The sequence below is a fragment of the Emydura macquarii genome, unplaced genomic scaffold, assembly GCF_026122565.2.
Source record: "Emydura macquarii macquarii isolate MOO-44397 ecotype Brisbane River unplaced genomic scaffold, CSIRO-AGI_Emac_v2 contig_2636, whole genome shotgun sequence".
NCBI lineage: Eukaryota > Metazoa > Chordata > Testudines > Chelidae > Emydura > Emydura macquarii.
The window spans coordinates 34980997-35001396 of NW_027132773.1; the positions used below are offsets into that span (position 1 = coordinate 34980997).

General features: G+C 37.7%; 1 protein-coding gene across 9 annotated transcripts in view; it reads right to left on the reverse strand.

The window, feature by feature from the left end:
• The window catches only part of KIF21A (kinesin family member 21A), a 131192-nt gene that overhangs the window by 59765 nt on the left and 51027 nt on the right, over window positions 1-20400 (reverse strand). For all 9 annotated transcript variants that reach the window (XM_067564423.1, XM_067564421.1, XM_067564427.1 and 6 more), the window contains exons 4-9: window positions 14677-14826; window positions 13608-13742; window positions 9731-9898; window positions 7306-7421; window positions 3470-3665; window positions 1416-1605 (exon numbers count right to left, since the gene is read on the reverse strand). In XM_067564423.1, the coding sequence (XP_067420524.1) occupies window positions 1416-1605; window positions 3470-3665; window positions 7306-7421; window positions 9731-9898; window positions 13608-13742; window positions 14677-14826 (955 nt within the window). The remainder of the gene's footprint in view (window positions 1-1415; window positions 1606-3469; window positions 3666-7305; window positions 7422-9730; window positions 9899-13607; window positions 13743-14676; window positions 14827-20400) is intronic.

The window sequence follows — 20400 nt, forward strand, 5'->3', positions numbered from 1 at the left end:
CTTGCAACTAAATATCATTCTCGCTGAAGATGTAACATTAAGGTGGTTAGATATCAAAAATCTTGAGATGGTCAGATTAAAGTAACAACCCCTGTGATTTTGGCCTAAAATTTTCCATTTAGAGGAACTCACTGTTTTCTGTGTCCTTCAATTTTAGTTAATGTACTTTATTATTTAATTTTGACAATTTATTTTCATTCTTTTCTCCATTCCTGCTGATGTTGACATCAATACCAACAGACGACAGATATGCACATTGATTCCCAATAGCTTGGCAAATGTGGACTTTTCCAAATTGCACAACCTCGTCGCTGGAGACAAGGGGGAAAGTAACTTCCAAACCTGCTTTCATCTCCCTGTGCTGGCTGCAATTTTATATCTGGGAAAATTGAGGCTTCTCTAAGTTTTAATATGGAATTGGTCACATCCACACCAAATCAGACAAACCATATTATGCAGCAGTTCATAGGACTGTGTATGCACCACGCCTTTAAAAGATAGCTATGAGGCCAACGTAAATGAGACTTTAGAAATAAAACTGGCCCCAGCAGAAACAGCTCTGTCCCCAGAAGTTTAATTGACATGCATACAGGGGACTTCAAAGATGTTTTGTAGCCAGGCTAACACCTTGGTTAAGGAATGGGCAGCCATTTCTCCCCCAAATTCCCATCATTTTAACACCAGTACAGATGAATCAGCAGGAGCCCTAGTGTAGACGAGTGCCTGGTATGCTGAAAAGCAAGTTTAATTAGCACAGTGGTAAAATGGGTGTAGTCACTGCAGCCTTATCTACATTAGAACTGGTGGATGTCCTAACACTGGTTCAGCTGAACCTATGGAATTTTTTTTAAATGATACCCAAGTGTAGGTAGGGCTATTGAATGCAAGTTTACAATGAGTTACCAGTCTGAAATGTAAGCTTCCTCATTTGTGTCACAAGTTAGAAAAAGTTAAGTTTAAATAATGCATTAGTTAATGCTGATAATATATAGATCATAAATGTAATAATGCAGGATATGTACATAGCTCCTCAGAGTTCTCTAAGGCAACATGCAAAACGAGCAGTAGATTAAGCAATTTCAAACACTTTGTCATGGTTTCTTATGTTGTAGACTATGTCCACCCATTCTGTATCTAGGCCCCAATCCAAAGCAAAGCATTTAAACACATGAGTAATCCCATCCAGTAGGACGATTCACATGTTTAAAGTTACTCACATACTTAAGTGGTCTGCTCAATTGGGGCTTTAAACAACTTTTCCACTAATAAAATTTCAAAGTAATATAATGAAGGCAACTAACAGTGAACTTTTTCTTGCATTTTCTGCCCTAAGGAGCCTACAAGAACTGTGAAGCAAGAGCTGCCTCATTAATAAATGTATTTGACAGTTTTCAATTTTAAAAAGTACACAATACCTGCTCTGGCAAGGACCTGGTTGGCCTGATCACTCATAAGCTGTGTTATTCTGGCTCTTAGTGCATCAACAGTCTCCTGCATTGCTTTAATTCTTACACGCAGGTTGTTATTTTCTGTTTGCAGCATAGCATTTTCATGAAACATGTCATTGATGCTTTCCACACCTTCTTCATCAATAATTCTTTTGCCCTAGAGGAAATATATTTATTACTAGTTAATGCTGAAACACACATTCATTCAACTCAGAAAAGACAGTCCACTTAAAATTTCACACACTTCCAAAGACACTCCAAGGCGGAAGCTATCATTCTTTCAAAGATTAATGTAATATGCACGTTTCTCAAAACAGTTATGTCCTGCCATTATTTTAACAGGTTCCTACATAATTCTCTCAGCCTATGACAAGCCACAAGAACATGTATTAGCAGTGGGTGAGGGAATGAGGAATCCATTCCTTTTCCTATTAATACAAAAACACTTTTTCATAATCATAACCAAGGAAGGAAACTGCTTGGTATACAAACTTAATAGCAGTATATTTGCTGGAAATGTTTATACTTTGTTGCTTAAAAAATACTAATTAGGTATAACAACGAGAGTTCTGTGGCACCTTAAAGACTAACAAATTTGTTTGGGCATAAGCTTTCATGGGCAGAAATCTACTTCATCAGATGTATCATAATTAGGTATAATTTAATGTATAAAAATGTACAATAGGTATACGTGCATAATTAGGTATAGTACAGTATGAGTATTCAACATGTATAACTTACACTGTAGTTTTAAAAACCAGAGTCCAGAATTTACTTCACTGTTTCAAGAACACTATGCAAAGCATTTAACCTGTTAGTATATAGAATATAGAGATTCAGGCCTGCCTGTAAAGGCCCATGTTTTGTAAGTACATCCTTATCATTTAGCAGGTTATAGGGGTATAAAACAAAATCAAAACCACAGGCCTTCTCTCATTGTCACAGTCTGAGGCCTTGTACTTTGGCTCAGATGCAGAAGTGGCGGCCTAAGCTGGGAAGCATGCAGTCACATATGCACATTCCAACATAACATCTAATACCAGGCTGTTAAGATGGTGATCCAGTCTAATACCTCCAGATAAAGAAACTATCCTAGAATGTTTAAAGGAAACTAGGTTTGATAGCGTTCTGTGTGGCAAAAGAATTACTTAGCAGTTGTGGTTGTAAAATCTACACTCCTTATTGTTTGGTCTTTATGGTACCCAATTCTCTATCATCTATTTGAATGATTTCTGTCTGGTTCTTTGATTGTTTCTGTCTGTTGAATAACTAAGTGTGATCAGTTAAGGTGGTGGGATATGATTGGTTAAATAATTATGTTACAATATGTTAGGATTGGTTAAATAATCATCTTGTAATATTGTTAAAGAAATGATTGGTTAAGATACATTATAAAAACGGAGGTAAAACAAGAAGTAGGGGGGAAGATGTATTGGTGTAAAGGACTGGGGGGTCCTAATGGATGCTTGCTTAAAAAGATCCCAATTAACCTGTCGTATTGCCTGCTGCTGGCCTCTGGACTTCTGCTTCTGTCAGCGAACTAAGAATTGAAAGGACTGGGGGGGATCCTAACATAACCCATGATCTGTTTTCTTGCCAGTCAAACCAGCACAGATATCTCCAGAATTAGGAGGCAAATTTTCAACCAATACAAATTGCTTTAAGCACATGATAAGTATTTAAATCATTAACCAAACACAACATTCCTAAAAAATGACACTCATACTCATGTGCCATCCTAAACGGTTGTGCAATCTAACCCTGCAGCTCAGTGGTGAATGAAGTCACTTCTGTATATGTTATAAGATCACATTCTGCCTTCTGATATGAAACTTTCACTGACATCAATGGTAGTTATACATTCATATCTGAGGGTAAAATTTGGGATGCCACCAAGTACTACACAAGTAATATTTTATTCTTTACTTGTGTGCAGTAGAGGTAGCTAATAGAAAAATGTGTTGCAAAATGTTAGTGATATTCTAAAATAAAGAAACCCTAGTAAACTCTAATTTACTTACTGTTTTGTACTCCATAAGTTCCATCTGAAGCCGTGTAATCTCACTGCGCAAACTATTGATTTGTTGACTAGCCCTGTCCTGATTAACCATCACCTTGTTCTTGATGTTTCGTGCCCGATTGGCATACTTTAGTGTGTTCAAAGTTTCCATAAAGTCTCTGTCTGAAGGGCTCACACATGCTATCATCACTGTTTGGCTGTGAATTAAACATAGGTCAACTTTATACATCAAAACAAAAGCCCTTTTAAAATATGCAAAACAGCCCATATGCCATGGCATCAAATACATGAACTGAAACAAACATTGGCACCAGAGCACTGACTTTACAATTTATTTTAAAAATGTTCAGAATCTGACTTACACCACTAAATGCATGGAAATTATGAGTTAATGATACCATTTTGTCCATAAATCTTACTTTAGCATATAAGATGCTAGATCAATAGCTGATCCGAGATTGTATAAGTAAACTAAATAGCTATAATTTTATATTTATGTAGTTCTTTACATATTCAAAGACTTTACAAAGAGCAACAGATTAACTGTCTGACATGCCATTGAACAGTTTGGGACACTAAACTGGAAAAGGGAAATAACTTACCCAAGACTGCAATGTCAGAGCTGGGACTAGAACTTAAGAATTCTTCATTGGCTCCCTGCGTGCACTCAGGCACCAATTCAGCAAAGTACTTAAGCATGTGCTTAACTTTCAGCATGTGAGCAATCTAAGGACAGTGTGAAACTGATGACGATGGAACTATTCAACCTTAAAGTTAAGTATGTTTAAAGTACTTTGTTCAATCAAGGTTTTGACCTTATAATACTACACTTCCTTCTGATATACTGAGTGGTGACTTCAGCTCTGCTTTACCCTCAGACTTCCATGATGGACTGTTTTAACAAAATTAATTCTATTCCCTTCATTTTACTTGAACATTTACTTAATTTTTATATTTTTAAATTTATGTCATATATTGTCTAATACAAACTTATTTCAAATAAAATAGTATCACTGTTCAGTATCTTTGTATGCATAATCCAGGCAAAACATTAATACTTAAATACACCTTCAGAACTGTTACAGCATCAACCTTTGGCCAAGACTATGCATAGTGAGAACAGTACGCACAGACACAATACCAGCATTATCATCATCTAAGGTCCTTGAGATCAAGTACAACATAAATTAACTCTTATTATGTAAAATTATATTGAATAAAAGATTGTGTATGGTATGCCTACAACATATGGAGTATATTCAATGGAATGTTACAGCACTGAAAATATATGAATTGATACTGCACACAAGCAACAGCTGCTTTTCAAAATTACAGTATTCTGACATTTAAAACAAAATTAATAGAAGTGACTTGTCCACTTTAGTAGGTAAACTGCACAACTGATGAAAATAAATATGTACAGATACCTCCAATAACAATATCATCAGACAGGCTAGGGGGGGAAAAAAAATCTATTAATTTGATTTCTGCAGCAACAATCTGGATTTCAAAACTTGGTTAGCTATCCTCTGTGAAATCTTCTGGCACTTCCTGGTTTGGTAAAGATATCACTCAGCCACAGCCATAATGGGTTGATACCGTATCAAAATAGTGTCATTCACCTGTTAAATCTTTTTAAAACCCTTTATCTGGGTTACCTCACACACTAGGATTGTATACCTAGGTTCAAAGTCAATAAATACCCTTTTCTGTGGCACCAAACACAATGTCTGTTTTTAACTGGTTCTAGCTAGAGACAATTCTGGTTTATCACCACTTTGTTTTCTTCGGGATTCAATTAAGCATCACATAATTAAACATATCTGTGACATTCTGAGTCATGTAAGCGGCATAAAGACCAAGATGACGACAGGGCAGGAGGCAAACCTATTTCTACAGGGAAAAAGACAGCATATACTCAGAAACCCTGAGGCCACTCCCAAGAGATCAACTATAATACCTGATGTTCAGATTGGGAGAGTCAGACTCCACGCCAAAGGAGGAAGCAGTTATAGGTGACTATCTACTGCCTAACTTGGCATATGCAGCTGTTGCTGGGAAGCATTTCCCATAGTGAATGGAAAGTCGTGTACATGGATGGGTCCATGGAGATTTGTCAGCCAGCAGCTGCAGAAGCTCCTTCTCCATGATAGGGCTTATGTATTTTAAATTATGGACATTTGCATTGAAACAATTGTTTGTTTTTCAGAGTTCATCTGACCCTGGCTACTTATTGCTTAATTAGTTGGTTAATGTTTATGAAGGCTTTGAAGATGAAAAGAGTTATTTAAACATTAAGTATAGAGTATTATTTCTCACAGAAGTCATAATCCTCTGTTTATATCACAGTCATCTCCATAGTAACTAACTGTGATTAATGTTAAAGGGTAAGGACTTTACTAGAGGAACAGGCAGGAGGGAATTAACTTTTTAAACCAGATTTGCAAAACTCGTGAAAATAGATCAGCTCAGCCACAAAATCTACTCAGCTGCTGTTTACAATGATGACTGATACTAACAAAAAAGATTGGTCTTTTACCCAACTATTAAATTACACACACACACACACACACACACACACACCCTCCCCCCACCCCAGCAAATGAGCAAGTAGTAAGTTTGCTAAATCATTTCAAACAAACAAATGTTATCAGTAGCAAGAATTGGGGGGAGAGGAGGGAGAAATGGAGGAGTAAGGGATTAGACAGAAGAATAGTTCCAAAAAATATTGTGAGGCGGTAAGCTGGATTGCAAAATTTAAAAAGGCAGTTTTTATAAGAAAAAACCAAGAGGATTTTATTATGTAACATTGCTGGGATTGTTATAATAATAATAAAATATTTCATAATTATATTCACATTGACTAACACCTCCTTTGTAACACTAACTCTATATTGTAACACAGTGGTCCCCAAACTGTGGGGCAGGGAAGGAATGCCTACTCTGTCCCAGACCAGCTCCACCCCCAGCCTCAATCCTCCCCCAACTCCATTCAGCACCCAGTCCTGCACTGTCTCCAGGCTCAGTTCTGCCTGCAGTCCCACTCCCCACCACCACTCTGCCCCCTGCTCTGCCCCCAGCCCAGCTCTGCCTCTAGCCCAAGCTCCTCCCTCTGCCCCAGTTCCGCCCCTCAGCTCTGCCTTCAGCCCAAGCGCCATTGCTGAGGAAGCCTCGGCTGTGCAGTAATAGAAGGGGGCATGGACAGATTCTATTAATGGTAAGAGGGGGCACAACTGCAAACATTTGCCACCACTGCTGTAACACATCAAAGGCTGATCAGAACATCACATGTAAAATAAGCCATGTAAAAACTCTGCCTCAAGCAAAAAGTGATTACAACTTTCAACCACATTCTAATTAATAAAGCTGTGTTGCAACAATGAAATTACAACACTTGAATTATATAGTTTAAACCACAATGCCACTGAAAGGGACAATGTCAACAAACTTAAAGTGTTTCCCTGTGTTACTAATATCACCTTGGACTACTAAAAATGAAAAATCTACCTTAGCTTTCAATGGTTATACTGTAGTGGTTAGAAGGAAACCAGAGTGGTCATTTTCACTTTTATTCAGACTATATTGTACTATCCAGCTCTCATGCACTAAAAACACAACACAAAAAGTATGTTTCCAAAACTATAAAAGAACGCTTTCATTTAAATTATACATTTATAGTCATCTTGAGTTTTATAATAGGTACACAGTTTCCAAAACATTTTAGACTTCAGTTATAGTAAGTTGATAATATCCTTTAAAATTATGCAGTCCTTTACCAGAGCTTTCAAACCTGGTTCATTACAACGTAGCATATAAAATAACAGCGAATTTTCATACCTGTTTCCCCCAAGAGAGTCTTGAAGTAGTCTTGTGAGTTTTGAATCTCTGTAGGGTACATGAGTTGCCTTCTTACTTTTATCCCCCAGTGCACTTATTACGTTGCCAAGCGCCAACTAAAAAGATGCCAAATTTTACAACAAACCAGTTATAATCAAATTTTAAGTAACCTTATTTTTTTTTTTTAAATAATGTGTTACTGAACCTGGGGTCAGTAATTTTGTGAAAAACATGGTTAAATTCCCACATAGCCAAAAAGATATTTCAAAAGCTTGGTTCGTATGTTAGTTGGCATACAGTTATTTATATGCTGGCAATAACAATTTAAATGACTGTTGCAATCTGTGATCTTTAGGAACAAGCAGATTATGTGGCAAGCATATAATCTCTTAATTAATCCAAAATGGTCAAATGTAATAGTAGTCATCATTTTGTTTTGAAACAGCCATTTAATTTGATTATTGTTAAATTTAGAAGTTATTTCTCGTAGATAGTATCTTCCTTATCAGATTAATTTTACGTAGTTTGGCTTTATATTAAAAGAAAAATCAACAAAACTTCTTGCATAAGTATTATTCTGATACAAAAATGAAGACTTAACACCTTTGTAGCTAAGAAAGAAATATGCTAAATTTTTTAATTTATTGAGGTGCTAGTATAGAATTTTTTAGTTGTGGTTTTTCAATTACTCCAGAAGCTACATTGTTATAGCAAGTGTTTACATGGTATTACAAACAATCTTATTGCCTGAAAAAAATATATGTACATGTGCAATCCCACTGACTTCAATGGGAGTGTGTAAGAGTTTGCAGGATCAGGGTCTAAGTTGTAAAGGAAAATAATGTACCATTTTCTTTGAGGTCCTAGAATCTAGGTCATCAGTCAGCTATATTTGTTTTTTAAAAATATATACCACTAGGTGGCACTCTGTGCAACTAATTCCCAATATATTCTTGTAAAATATCTTAATTGATCCAACCACTATGAAATTTCAGATTCAGTGCTGCTTTCAGTAGAGTTCACACATGCATAAGTCATTTGCCATCTATGAATTGCAACAAAATGCTATAAAAGTAATTCAGTGAATTAAAATTTTAATGTTTGAAATAATATTTCTGATTAATTGTTGTGACTTTATAAAAGCAACACATTATCACTCAGATTTCCTACATGTCATGTTTTTGTTACTAAAGCAAACATGTAAGTTGGTTTTTGGTTTTTTTTCTGTAAAAACAAACAAAATCTCCTGCTAGCTCTGCACAATCAGTAATTATGGAAAAATGAGCTAAACTCTTTTCTGCCTGTCACAATGTTAATAGAATTGTTATCTAAACTCTAGTTACAGAATATTTATCACTGACGATACAAGAGACAGAAAGAATGAGACAGACAAAGTATGTTCTGATCACAGGCTGAGTGTCCACTCTGGCTGTTAGAAAAGCACATTTTTTACCTGTAAAATGAACAAATTTGGCATACAGTAGAAAATTGCAAAGGCAGACCCTTATATCAAAACAAAGTCCTAATAAATCAGTTAAACCAATGGGGCACCAAGCAAGTACAAGGTTCCAGCCTTGACATGGAATCACTTAAAGTTTGTCAATTTCCCCGTTTTGTGTGGATCTTTCACACAGAAAGAGGGAAGAGTACTTTTTTTTTTAATCAGTAAAATTAAATTGTAAAATCATCAAAATAGATGGGTATTCAGGGTAGATGAAGAGCCTGAAACGACTTTACATTTTTGTTTTAATGGATTATATTTCAAGTTGATTGTGTCCATTTAAAGAAATATTTTGATTTTCCTAAAATCATTATAAGGCATGGGTAATCAATAGGCCGACTGCAGGCCAAATCCAGATGCTTTTGAATGGACCGTGAAATCTTTTTATTTACTTATTATCATTATTGTTATTGTGGTATGAAAAAGGTTTCCTCTGGAGTATGGACCTTGACTATACCTTGACCAAGAAATTTGGACCTTGACAAAAAAATAACTGATTACCCCTGCTATTAGCCTAGTGAACTACTATATATTTTTTTAATTCTATTTACAACTTTACTGCTGCAAACACATTTTAACTATAGCTTTTGGTTGCTGTAAGTACAGTACAATGTGACTGCAGCTAAAATCAGTAGAGGGGTACATCTCATCTAAAAAAATTTCTGCCATGCCCACATTACTTTCAGAGAAAATTACAGATACCACAGTTTTTCAGTTATAGTATAGTGTAACCCAGGAATTGTTAACAAGTATGGGAACCTAGTTATAACTCCTATAAATTGTCATTTCTTAGCTCTCATACCAAAGTTCTTAGTTTTGTCTGTCAACTAAACATTTCTGCTTTAGAGATTACCCAACACAAGAGAACCAAAAACAAGAAAAGAGATTATTAACAACCTAAATGAAACAAGTCTTTAATCTTACTAGTCCACAATTGATGGAAATGCCTTCTTTTGCTCTCTCTCCAGTAGCTCCTGTACGCTTTAATCTTTCAGATCCTGCCAAATCAACAAAATGGAACTTGGCACTAAGGGTTTCAAACTCATTCATCTGAGAAGATTCAGACATTATTTTGTTATCGGTCACATTGTCCTGCAATAAAAAAAGAATCCATAAAGATTTGTAATGAGCAAAACCTTAGAACACTCTACTGCATATTAACAAGACTCACATAGCAGTTCTTTTACAAGAGACAGTGCTCTTTACTTTTATCTTCTGCTTAATTTATTAAAATAATCTCTTTTTAACAAAAGACCACTCCCAAATCCTCCTCAAGTTTAGCTACACACATGAACACATTGTTCATAAAAATCCAACTTGAGACAGCACCAAAATAAAGTTCCCCTCATGCAATATTCAGCCTGAACAGCCCCAACTGCTTCCTAACAGAGAAAAACATTTGTATTAAGAAAGGCAAATAATCTAGACAGCTAGCCAACAAAGTCTGATCATAAACCTGGACCGTCCCCTGCCCTCACCCCAATAATTGGTTAAAAACTTATTGGTTAATGCACTGTGTCTCACCTTCTAAAGTAACACACACTTGCTTAGTTCATCAACCTGCCGAAAGAGCGCAATGAATGTTGGCTAAAGATCCAACGATTTAATACTTTATTCTTCTAACCCCTATCCATAGCTATCATTGGGGCATCATCCCAGGCTTTCATTGGGGGAAATGCTTATTTTCTTCTGATCCACTATTATAGCAGAGCACACGTTTTAGACAGGGGATGAAGTAGGGGTAGGAGAAGGGAGAAACAGGAAAGGAAAAATTCAACCTCTCCACCAAGATTGTAACGAATGCCACTAGCACACTCGTGTCTCTTCACACCAACTGCATAGAGTCTGTCAGGCACCTTGTCTTCAGTGGCTTAAGCTACAGGAGGGTTCCACTCAGTCACTCTGAAATCCACATCCTCTTGCATGGCAACAAACACATCCTCTTTCTTTGCCATTTGGCCACCCCAAAGCATTTTTTCAGAAAAAGAATTACTAGTCCTTATCCTGAGGGAAGTCAGAGAATTTCAGCCCTGCCCAAGGTCTCCAAAATGCCACCTGCACTATGGGGTTGTACATGTCATGACAGACCCAGATCCAAGATCTCAGAGCTGGGCCTCCTGAACCGCCAGGATTGGTGGGGTCAAGAATCATGGAGGGTGTCGATGAGTTCATCTACCTAGGCTGCAAGCAAAGTTCAAACAGTTGCTGCCAACTGGATGTTCTTTGACAAATAGGTCTCGCCACCTTCTGCACGAAGTCTAGGTCTCACTTATGGATGAAAAATATCTTTTGCGCTGAGATCAAGTTCAGGATCTACCAAACTTGTGTCCTGCCTGTTCTGCTATACCAGTCAGAAACCTGGAACCTCTTACAGGCAGAATTGGAGCAGCAAAAACATTCCATATGCACTGTCAGCACCAAATCCTGAGCATCAGGAGGTTTGACTTTGTGTGAAATGTCACAATCCCACAAAGATCTGGCCTTCCTTCAATCATGCACTATAGTCAAAAGCACCTTGCAAGTTCTTCAGGTGTGTCACCAAGATGGACCAAAGCATCCCAGCACAAACTTCATCAACATGCAAAGGGATACATGCCCCAGAGTTCCATGGATTCACAGGAATGAGCCAGATCAGAGAACTTCACTATACCATGCCTGATGTGACAACATCAACCGTGGTCACTCTGGCTGGTGCAATGGTCCTTAGTAGACTGAGTTTTTGTTGCTGCTACTTATCCTGGAGACAGAAGTCTTACCCACCCCAAAACAGATACAACATACGGAGCAGTGCCCTCAAGCAGTCCTCACTCTGCCCTGCCCATGCGCCTCAATCTTATTGTGGAGGAAATACCTGTGGGTTGAAAAGGTAGTTATTTCCCTATGCTTATTTATTTACTCCTTGAACGCTCTGCTAAGATTGCCAACAAAGGAGCCAATTTGTGATGTGGACTCATCCACTAAAGCTGGACTAAGATTAACTCATTTCACATACATAGGCCTATTCTGCAAACTGGTTAAAATATTACAAAATTTTCAATCACTACCAATATGGGCTAGTTTTAAAATTGGTGACCAGAGGGTGACAGGTTTTGTATCCTATTAACTAATTCCCTCAGCCATTAGTTGTTGTCTCCAACTGCAATGTTTTGTGTTTTAAACTCATTAGAAGTTAAGCATTTCAATCAGGTGGTTCTCTTTTGTAGGTTTCAAAATAGATTATTGCGCGTTACTTTTTTTAAGAGTTGCAGTCCCTGACTTCTGAGTCTGTAAATTAAATAGCTAATTTATCACTCACAGACGCACACACTCTCCCTCCTATCAACAAAATTAACACATCCTTTTGTTCTTGCTAAATTGGAAAATAAGCTGTAAGTCTAAGACCTTCTTTAAGTGCAGAGGGGGTAAATGTAGAGGGAACAGAACCCTTTCAATCCACTGCCTGCCCTCCCTGGGTAGCAGAGGCTACTGCTGCATGCTCCCTCCTTCACAGAGAGGAAAAGGGTGGCCCTGCAGCACCTGCTGCGCTGTCTGTCAAAGGAGTAAGTCTGTTACCCTAGTAAAATATCTCTTGAAGCTGTGGTCCATGGAAAACAGCAAAACCTGAAACCTGCCACCAACAGTTTTGGTTTCAGAATCCAGTAATGTCACATACCAGATCTTTAAAAGATCTTACTAAAGAGTCCTCCAGAAAAGTAGATTTGTAACTAGTATCTAGCCAAATTCAAGAGATCAAAAATCATGAATCAGGCCTCCAAAAAATCGTAAGAGTTTTCTTTAAAAAGACCATTTGGAGGAGGAGGGTTTGTTTGTCTTTTGATTTTTGAACTACTTCTGCCCATCCAGTGTGTGATGGTTAGTGTTGCCCACTCCCGCAAATTCATTGAGTAAGATGATTTTGGACCCTCTTGCAGGAGCTCTCATCTCACCCCCATATCTTCCTGTCCTCTGCCCAGCAGTTAATGCTGCCCTCACCCCATCAGTTCTGCCCCACTCTCAGTTCAGCTGCCCCAGCTGCACCGCTGCTCCTCCCAGGGTTCTTCATACCCTCCCACAGGCCTGAGAGGCTGCACTGGGGTCCCCTCTCCGTCTTCCAGCAGTGGGGTGCAACTCCAGGGGTCTTCATCCCCTCTGCCCATTCCCAGGTCAGGTGGTACAGGGAGGGAGAAAAGAGCTGCTCAGCTCTTTCACTCCCTCCTCCTCTCCTGTGAAAATGGCTTCAAGATGCTATGGGGTAGGGGGTTCACCTGGCTCCTTGTGAATGACCAGGTCCAAACCTGTTCTTAATGGGGCTCCACATCAGAACAGAGCTGACTGGTCCCAGGCCTCCTGGCACTGAAAGGGCCAGACCACCCTGCCAACTCTTGCTATTTTTCCACAAAGACATGATTCAGGCTGGGACTGAAGCCCATCTTCCAGTGTGGAGAGAAGGTTCAGCCTCCCTTCCTAAGCAGAATAACCAATCAGAACTGCTGTAGGCAGAAACTCCATCTCCCCCTCCCATACCCACTAGCAACCAACAGTCATTTTCACAGGAAGGGAAGAGGGAGCTAAAGATCCCAACAGTGACTGATTCACATTCGAGATTTACAAGTCAATTATTGCCTCCAGCTATGAGGCTAGTTACCTGTGCACAGATTAGATCAAATTATTTATAAAACCTAGCAAATGGGTTGGAATATGGTGATAAGTGTGATATTTTTACTAAATGTAATTCAAACACAGAACAGTTGTCTGACAAATCAATATTCACATTCTGAAAAACTGTCACTAAAGCAAAGTACTGTAAATCTATAATACATACAGTGTCAATTGCAGAACAAACTCTGGTTTGACACAAATGTATAGTGAAGATGGCATGTGAACGTGAGCTTTGAACATTCATCTGAGTACTGGCAGTGGTTCGTGATAAAGCACCCAACTTCAAACACTGTATCATCTGTAAAAGACAAAATGTATATATTATTCCATTTTTTAATTTTTTAAAAAAAGCAATTGCTCTATTTACCTTCCTGCACCCCCAAAAAAAAAATGATTAAAAAGCTCTTGCTATAAAAAGATTATTTCCGTGCTCAACTAATATTTCAGCTGCTTTTAAATGAAAACTGCAAGGACTCTTATGAGCAGATTGAAGAGTTATGTAATTTCACTGTGGCTTCTCAGTACACTCTTCTAAGCTTTTTACAGCTCTCTCTCAGTGACTGACAAGAAGAGATCCCTCCATCACTTACAGCAAGTAGTGTACTACTACACCATCTACAATACAATATCCCACATTAGTGCCAAGATGGGCACTACCAAGATTTAGGGACAGCATTTTAAAACCATTGCAGTAAAATTATTCTGGCCAGCAAAAATGCATTTGAAGAAGTAGCCATTTTTAAAAATGCTTTCCTAAAATGGAAAAAAGTAGTGTACATCGGGCCTAGGGTATGCATACACATGCTGGAACTACACTGACATCATAAAGCTATGTTAAACACAGCTCCAGTCCTTTCTAAGTTAAGTGCAGGTCCTATTGGTATCAACCTACAGACATAAGACTGCAGGGTCTAAAACAAAGGTTTTCAGCTCTACTTTAATCTTAAGTTAAATTGCTGGGCTTCAGAAGGTTCTGTCACCAATGGAAAGGAGGGCCGACATTTTTAGTCATTTTGTTGATCAGAAATTAGGAGGCGTGGACAAATCGCTTTCGAATTTTTAACCTCCCCTCTCCCCCGCATCTATCATTTGAAAATGGTTAAACTGGGACTATAGTAACAACTGGGAAAAAGGATTGATAAATGAGTAAGGGTTTTACAAGTTTGTCTCTCATTTGATGGACAATCCATATTTTTAGAATAGGGATGCATGTGCTTATTTTCAGTTATCACCTCTGCTTCTCCATTTACAGTTCGTGTTGTAACTCCTACTGTATAAATTCCTCCAGTTGAATCTTCATGTATTTTGATATTTGATTTTTTATTTTTTGCATCAATATCACGGGTTGTATCAAACAGATCAAGAACCTCTTCATTGTAAAGCTGCCAAAGAAAAAGGCATAAAATGTTATTTTGGCAATAAATTCTAAAACAAAAAAACATTATCTTTACATATTCTAAAATTTACTTCTCAAAGGGGATTCATCAATAATTACCATAAAGGGCTGCTGTAAAATCCAGCATTAGAATCATAGAAGATTAGGGATGGAAGAGACCTCAGGAGGTCGTCCAACCCCCTGCTCCAAGCAGGGCCAACCTCAACTAACTATTAGGAGAACAATAAGTTAACGCAAAAAATTACTGGAGGTTAATTATCTGTGCACCTGCTGATTCTTTCCACTCAGTCCCTCATCCGACTTGTCTGACATGTTCCTCTCTTTCTTTCCCTCCCTATCTACCTCCGTCCCCTCAATGCCCCTTCTTTGGTTTTGGCTAAGCCCTTCCTGCCTTAGAATGCATATAATATCTAAGTAAAACAAACAATCCATCTCACCCAAAAATGTTGCATAAAAATACCAAACAACCACACACAACAATACTGTGAAACTGACATGGAACTAGCAAGTCATACTCCAGTTGTAAGTTAGAAAATGGGTAGGTAAATGGTCTTACTTTATTTAGATAAGCTCTTTGGGGCATGGTTTCTTACTCTAACGTTGTACATTGCCCAGAATGATGGGGCCCAAATCTTAATTGGGGCCTATAGCCATTATTTTAATATAAATAATAAAAGCAACTCAGTTTATTTTTCTGGCTGTCAATTATTCACATAATATTTAGCCCTTAGAGAGCAAAGTCATTCCAAAAAGTGCTTTTCCAAATTAATTAATTAATTCTCAAAATGTTTATGTAAATTAGATAGGTATTATACAGTTTTAAATTAAGGAAACTCAGCAGAAAGGTTAAGTGATTTGCTTAACCATGGTCAGTCAAATTTGCAACTATTAGCAAACAAAGTTACATTTGTTACAATGAATTACAGTCTCCAAAAACCACATCATTAAGGCAGACTAAGAAAAAGGCATTGTCCAACAGGTTGAGAGAACCAAAACCCGGTTTAGGCAAAATTTTCAAAACATGGGTGAATAAGGTTAGGCCTCTAAATCAATACTTAGGCACCTACTAAAAACAATTTTTAAATGTTCTCAGCATATAACTTATATGCCTGAGATTACTATGTATGCACTTACCACAAAGAACGGTGTGGGATGCAAATCCTGTTCAGTGGCTTTTGCAAAGCAAATTAGGCAGAAGTAACATTTTTATTTCTAGTTGTAAGCAGTTACTTAGTGCATGTGGGATTTTTTTTAAGTGCAGGCCAACAGCGCGTATCAAGGACAAGAAGCAATTTTCAGTTAAGAAAGTGGCCATTTTAGACAAATTGTTCAAAGATGTGGTAGGAAATAGGGGTAGTGGCCTTCATATCTGTTCTAGCCCCAGTACATTATTGCTGACTCACTCTTTTTTAGCTCCCCAATGCAGTGGCAGAGAGAAGCTACCCTGCCATGTCTCCTGATGGCAGGGGTGTTTGTGATTGCTCCTGAAGTCTGTGCCAACCCTAGACTCTGTCTCCCCACCGAGTAGAGGTAAAATGGCAGCTTCTCCACCAGTCAGCCCCTGGCCTCTGTGACACCAATGCTTATTTTGATATACTAACTCTGCGTCTAAATTGAAAACACTGCTCAGACTGGGGGGGGGAAGAAGAGGGACGTGTTGGGGGAGACAGGTTATAACTTCACGGGGTTTTGGACCCGATGGATTCAGGGAAGGCGGGTAGCTTGAAGTATTTTGTTTGTTTATAGTATTGATGGAGGACAGGTGGCTTCCTGTCATGAGGAGGTCAGTCAGCTGTTTTCTGAGATCTCAGTTAGGGTGAAATGGCAGCAGATTGGCAGGTCTGAAGAAGGAAGAAGGAAAAAAGTCCTTCCCTTTGGAATTATAAGAAAAAAGTCTCTACAGACATGAACTGGCACAACTCCATTGGTTTCAACGGAGTTGCATCAATTTAAACAGGCAGAGTTTAGCCCATACTGACTAAACTGCTAACTGACCCAAGTACTTTGTTGCAATTGAGGAACTGGACAGCAAGGAACCACTGTAAAGGAGCTAACAGCACCCCAAATATGAGACCCTATATGTTCACAGCCACCAATTAGAATTTCTCGTGTTTGGGAATTTGTCCTGGAGAAGAAAAGGAGCTCAGAAGCTTTGTTTCAGTCTTTTCAGTTGAAAGTCTGAATCATTTTATCCATACTTAGTTACTAAAGATAAATATTCAGCACTATCACCTATGGTATCCTCTTACTAGCATTTTAACTTGCCAAGTGTATAGTTACTGTAAGTTAAAATAGGTATACTAATGGGTTTCCTTCATATTAGTAAGAAATGGTGTTTTAGTCTTTTGATGTGGAACCTAATGCAAGAAATGTAAGAGAAAAATCTAGTAGGCTACACCCAGAAGGGACATGATTCTGTGGCGATCTGAGGCTCAGCACACTCTAGATTTAATTCAGCATTGAAGATGTCTGTACTGGAGAGAGCTAGCTGGGAACTTTCCATCACAATCAATTTTCCATGCAGATATTTTGACTGACTATTGCCCTCCAACCCCAGGAAAATTTAAACAAAATATTTCATTTTGGATCAGGACAATTAAAATCAGCACTTTGTCAAACTGAATTTAAATGTTTTGTTCTGAGACAGTTTAATGTCAAGCTGTACCCGCTTGAGTTGTCACAGTGCCTCAAGGGAGTTGTAGTTCGGATGCATCCTACCCTCAGTTCTTCAATCAGGGTTGGGGCTCCCTGGTTGGACTACATATCTCATGTTGCACTGCAGTCTCTGTTCTGACTGAACTGCCAACGTGCATCATGGGAGATGTAGCCCAGCTGGGGAGCCCTGCCCATAGAGGAGAATGAGGGCATGAGGCATGGGAACTACAACTTCCATAAGATACTGCAACATCTCAAGAGGACATAGATCAATGGCAAATCAAACTAAATCGAAACAAAATGATTTGATTGAGGAATGCCAAAACATTTCATTTTGATAAAAAATGCTGAAATGAAAGGGTTCAATGTTTACAAGCTGAATTTTTTTTTAAACTATCTATCCCATTAAAAATGTTGATATTTCAACTCTTCTCAGTATCAGAGGAAAAATTAATTTAAAAAATATTTGAACAACCATTGGAAAAAACTTTTGAATTTTCACCAACTCCAGTCCTGGACTATTTAAAATTTAAGAGTACAATTTAAATTCTTTCCATCTGGTATTAGCTTTAGAGATACCTGGATACAAAAAAAAAAATTCTTAAATCCAAAGAGAAACCTAATAAATAAATAACATTGTTTAATCCTAATTCTTGTAAAAATCCAAGGGTCTCGGGATTGTTATCAGATGCAGGTGGGAATGCCACACCCACACTGCTCATCACTACCAATTCAGAGAAAAAAATTGGAAGGAAAATTAAGAGAGCTGTGAGAGAATATCCCAGCATATTCTTCCCCTTCCTAATTCCAGCACTGAGCTCAAATAGGAGCAATCAAACTCAATTTCAAAAAAGTCTTTGGCAGAGCCCTTTGGTGCAGAGACTTTGTCCTGTGTAGTAAAGCACTATCCAAATTTATGGTTCTACAACAGATAAAATCAAACTGTAGGGAACCAGCTGTGAAACTGCCATATAAAAAGGGTAGGAAAGAAAAAAGGAATAGATGTACAAAACAGTGGCAAAACAAACAAAACTAATAATCATTTGTTTTTCCAAATTCTTGAAAATTATTTTGGATTGTTTGGCTAGTGGTATTACTTGATAATTATGCTAAATTAAAATAATCAATTAAGATGAAGTCTCATCTTGTTCAAGTTATTAAGTCATGGCCCATACGTTATAATCTCAATGTCATATTACATGTTTAAAAAGAACATGTCCTTCATATGCCTCTTTGTACAAAAGAGTAGCAAAATGTATGCTCAATCCATAACATAAGCAGCGTTTTCAGGGAGGATGGACTTTAGCTCAACAAAAGCAGCACTACAGCAATCCTACTGTTTTGAAAGAAATCACTAAAAACACGATCTAATTTCTATTGAAGGTGAAGAATTCAGTGGTTTGACTGATTTTGTGAACTTTTTCCAGATTAATACACATTTCAGAGCTACCACTGTTTTAATACAGATGCACAGCAACTAATTATATCCATAGCTTCCAAGCATTGTTTAGTTACAGAACTGTATTTGAGGATTACAACAGTCACAATAAAGTTTGTAGTATTATATGCTGCACAAACTCTTGAAATCCAGTAAATGTTCTCTCCAGGTTTTGTTACTGGCCATGTTGCAACTATCCAATTTGAAGTAGAGCAGCTGCAATTCTCAAAGCAGTTAGAAGCAAAGTCCAAATCAAGGGGGAAAGAGAAGGCATTTGCACTGTTCATTTTGCATGATTATTCTAGGCAACTATTAGCCAGAAAGTTTAATATTTGTGCCTAAATGAACAGTGGCAAAAGCATGTGAATCCAACAACAAAGTTAGGTTTGTTAAACTTTAGTCACATGTACTGATAATTGTTTTAAAGTTACTTAGCACATCCTATACAAACAAGCAGCTTTTTACTCAGAAGCCATGGTGATGAGTGGAGCTTAAAAGATTTAGATAGATTCCAGCAACAAAATACTGAACTAAACAATACACAAATTCCTAAAATGTACAATAGCACCTTTTCAGCCTACACTAATGACACAGAGAACCATTATGCAGTGCCAGATTTTGAAGTTTAGCAATAGGGGGGATTTTTAAAAAGGGGAAGAAAAACCATGGATATTGCATCCAAAAAAATTACAATATATTAACTGGAGATCCAGTGTAAACTCATAAGATTTGCAGACTACTGAGTGTTGGGTGAGTAAAAAGGGGGTAAGGCGCACAAATGCCATTGGCCTTAAGTTCCCTATCCCAGTGTCAGGGCATTACTAAGAGAGGGCACAGGTGACATTAGCCCATGTTGGAACCTATTAGCCCTCCCTCTGAAAGAGAAACAGTCTCAAAGTAGGCCAAATTCCCAGATAAGTTGATATTAATGAAGAAAAGTTGGAAAACATGGTTTCTTCCATAATTTGAATGTGCTGAATCTGAAAGTGATGTTTACCAAGCTGAATTTTGAAATTTAAAGTAAAAACAAAAAAGGGCTACCATTGTAACTTTAAAAAAAAAAAAGAAAGAAAAAAAAAAAAGTAAAGGAGAGGTATTCAATACGGAATACGTTCCTAATTTGGAATACAGTGCTATCAGAAAAAAAACAGAGTGATCTCTGTTGAAGATCATACTCTGCTTCCTTTGGTAACGTGATGAAATGCACTTAAATTCTGTTGGTTTTGCAGTAAGGATGGCACTTAATCTTAAGTAAACTAACTACTTTTCAGGCATTTTGATATGTAAGGAAGGTAAATGCACTGCTATGCATTTCACAAAGTGTCATGCACAAGTATCATACGTAGTATGATATATTTTTTTCCATAAGTTTTATATTTTTGAAAGAGGAAATTAGCAGCTAAATATTAGCCCTAACCACTAACCTGACCTCAAACTGACTTCTGCTTATAGTGTAAGTGAGTTGAG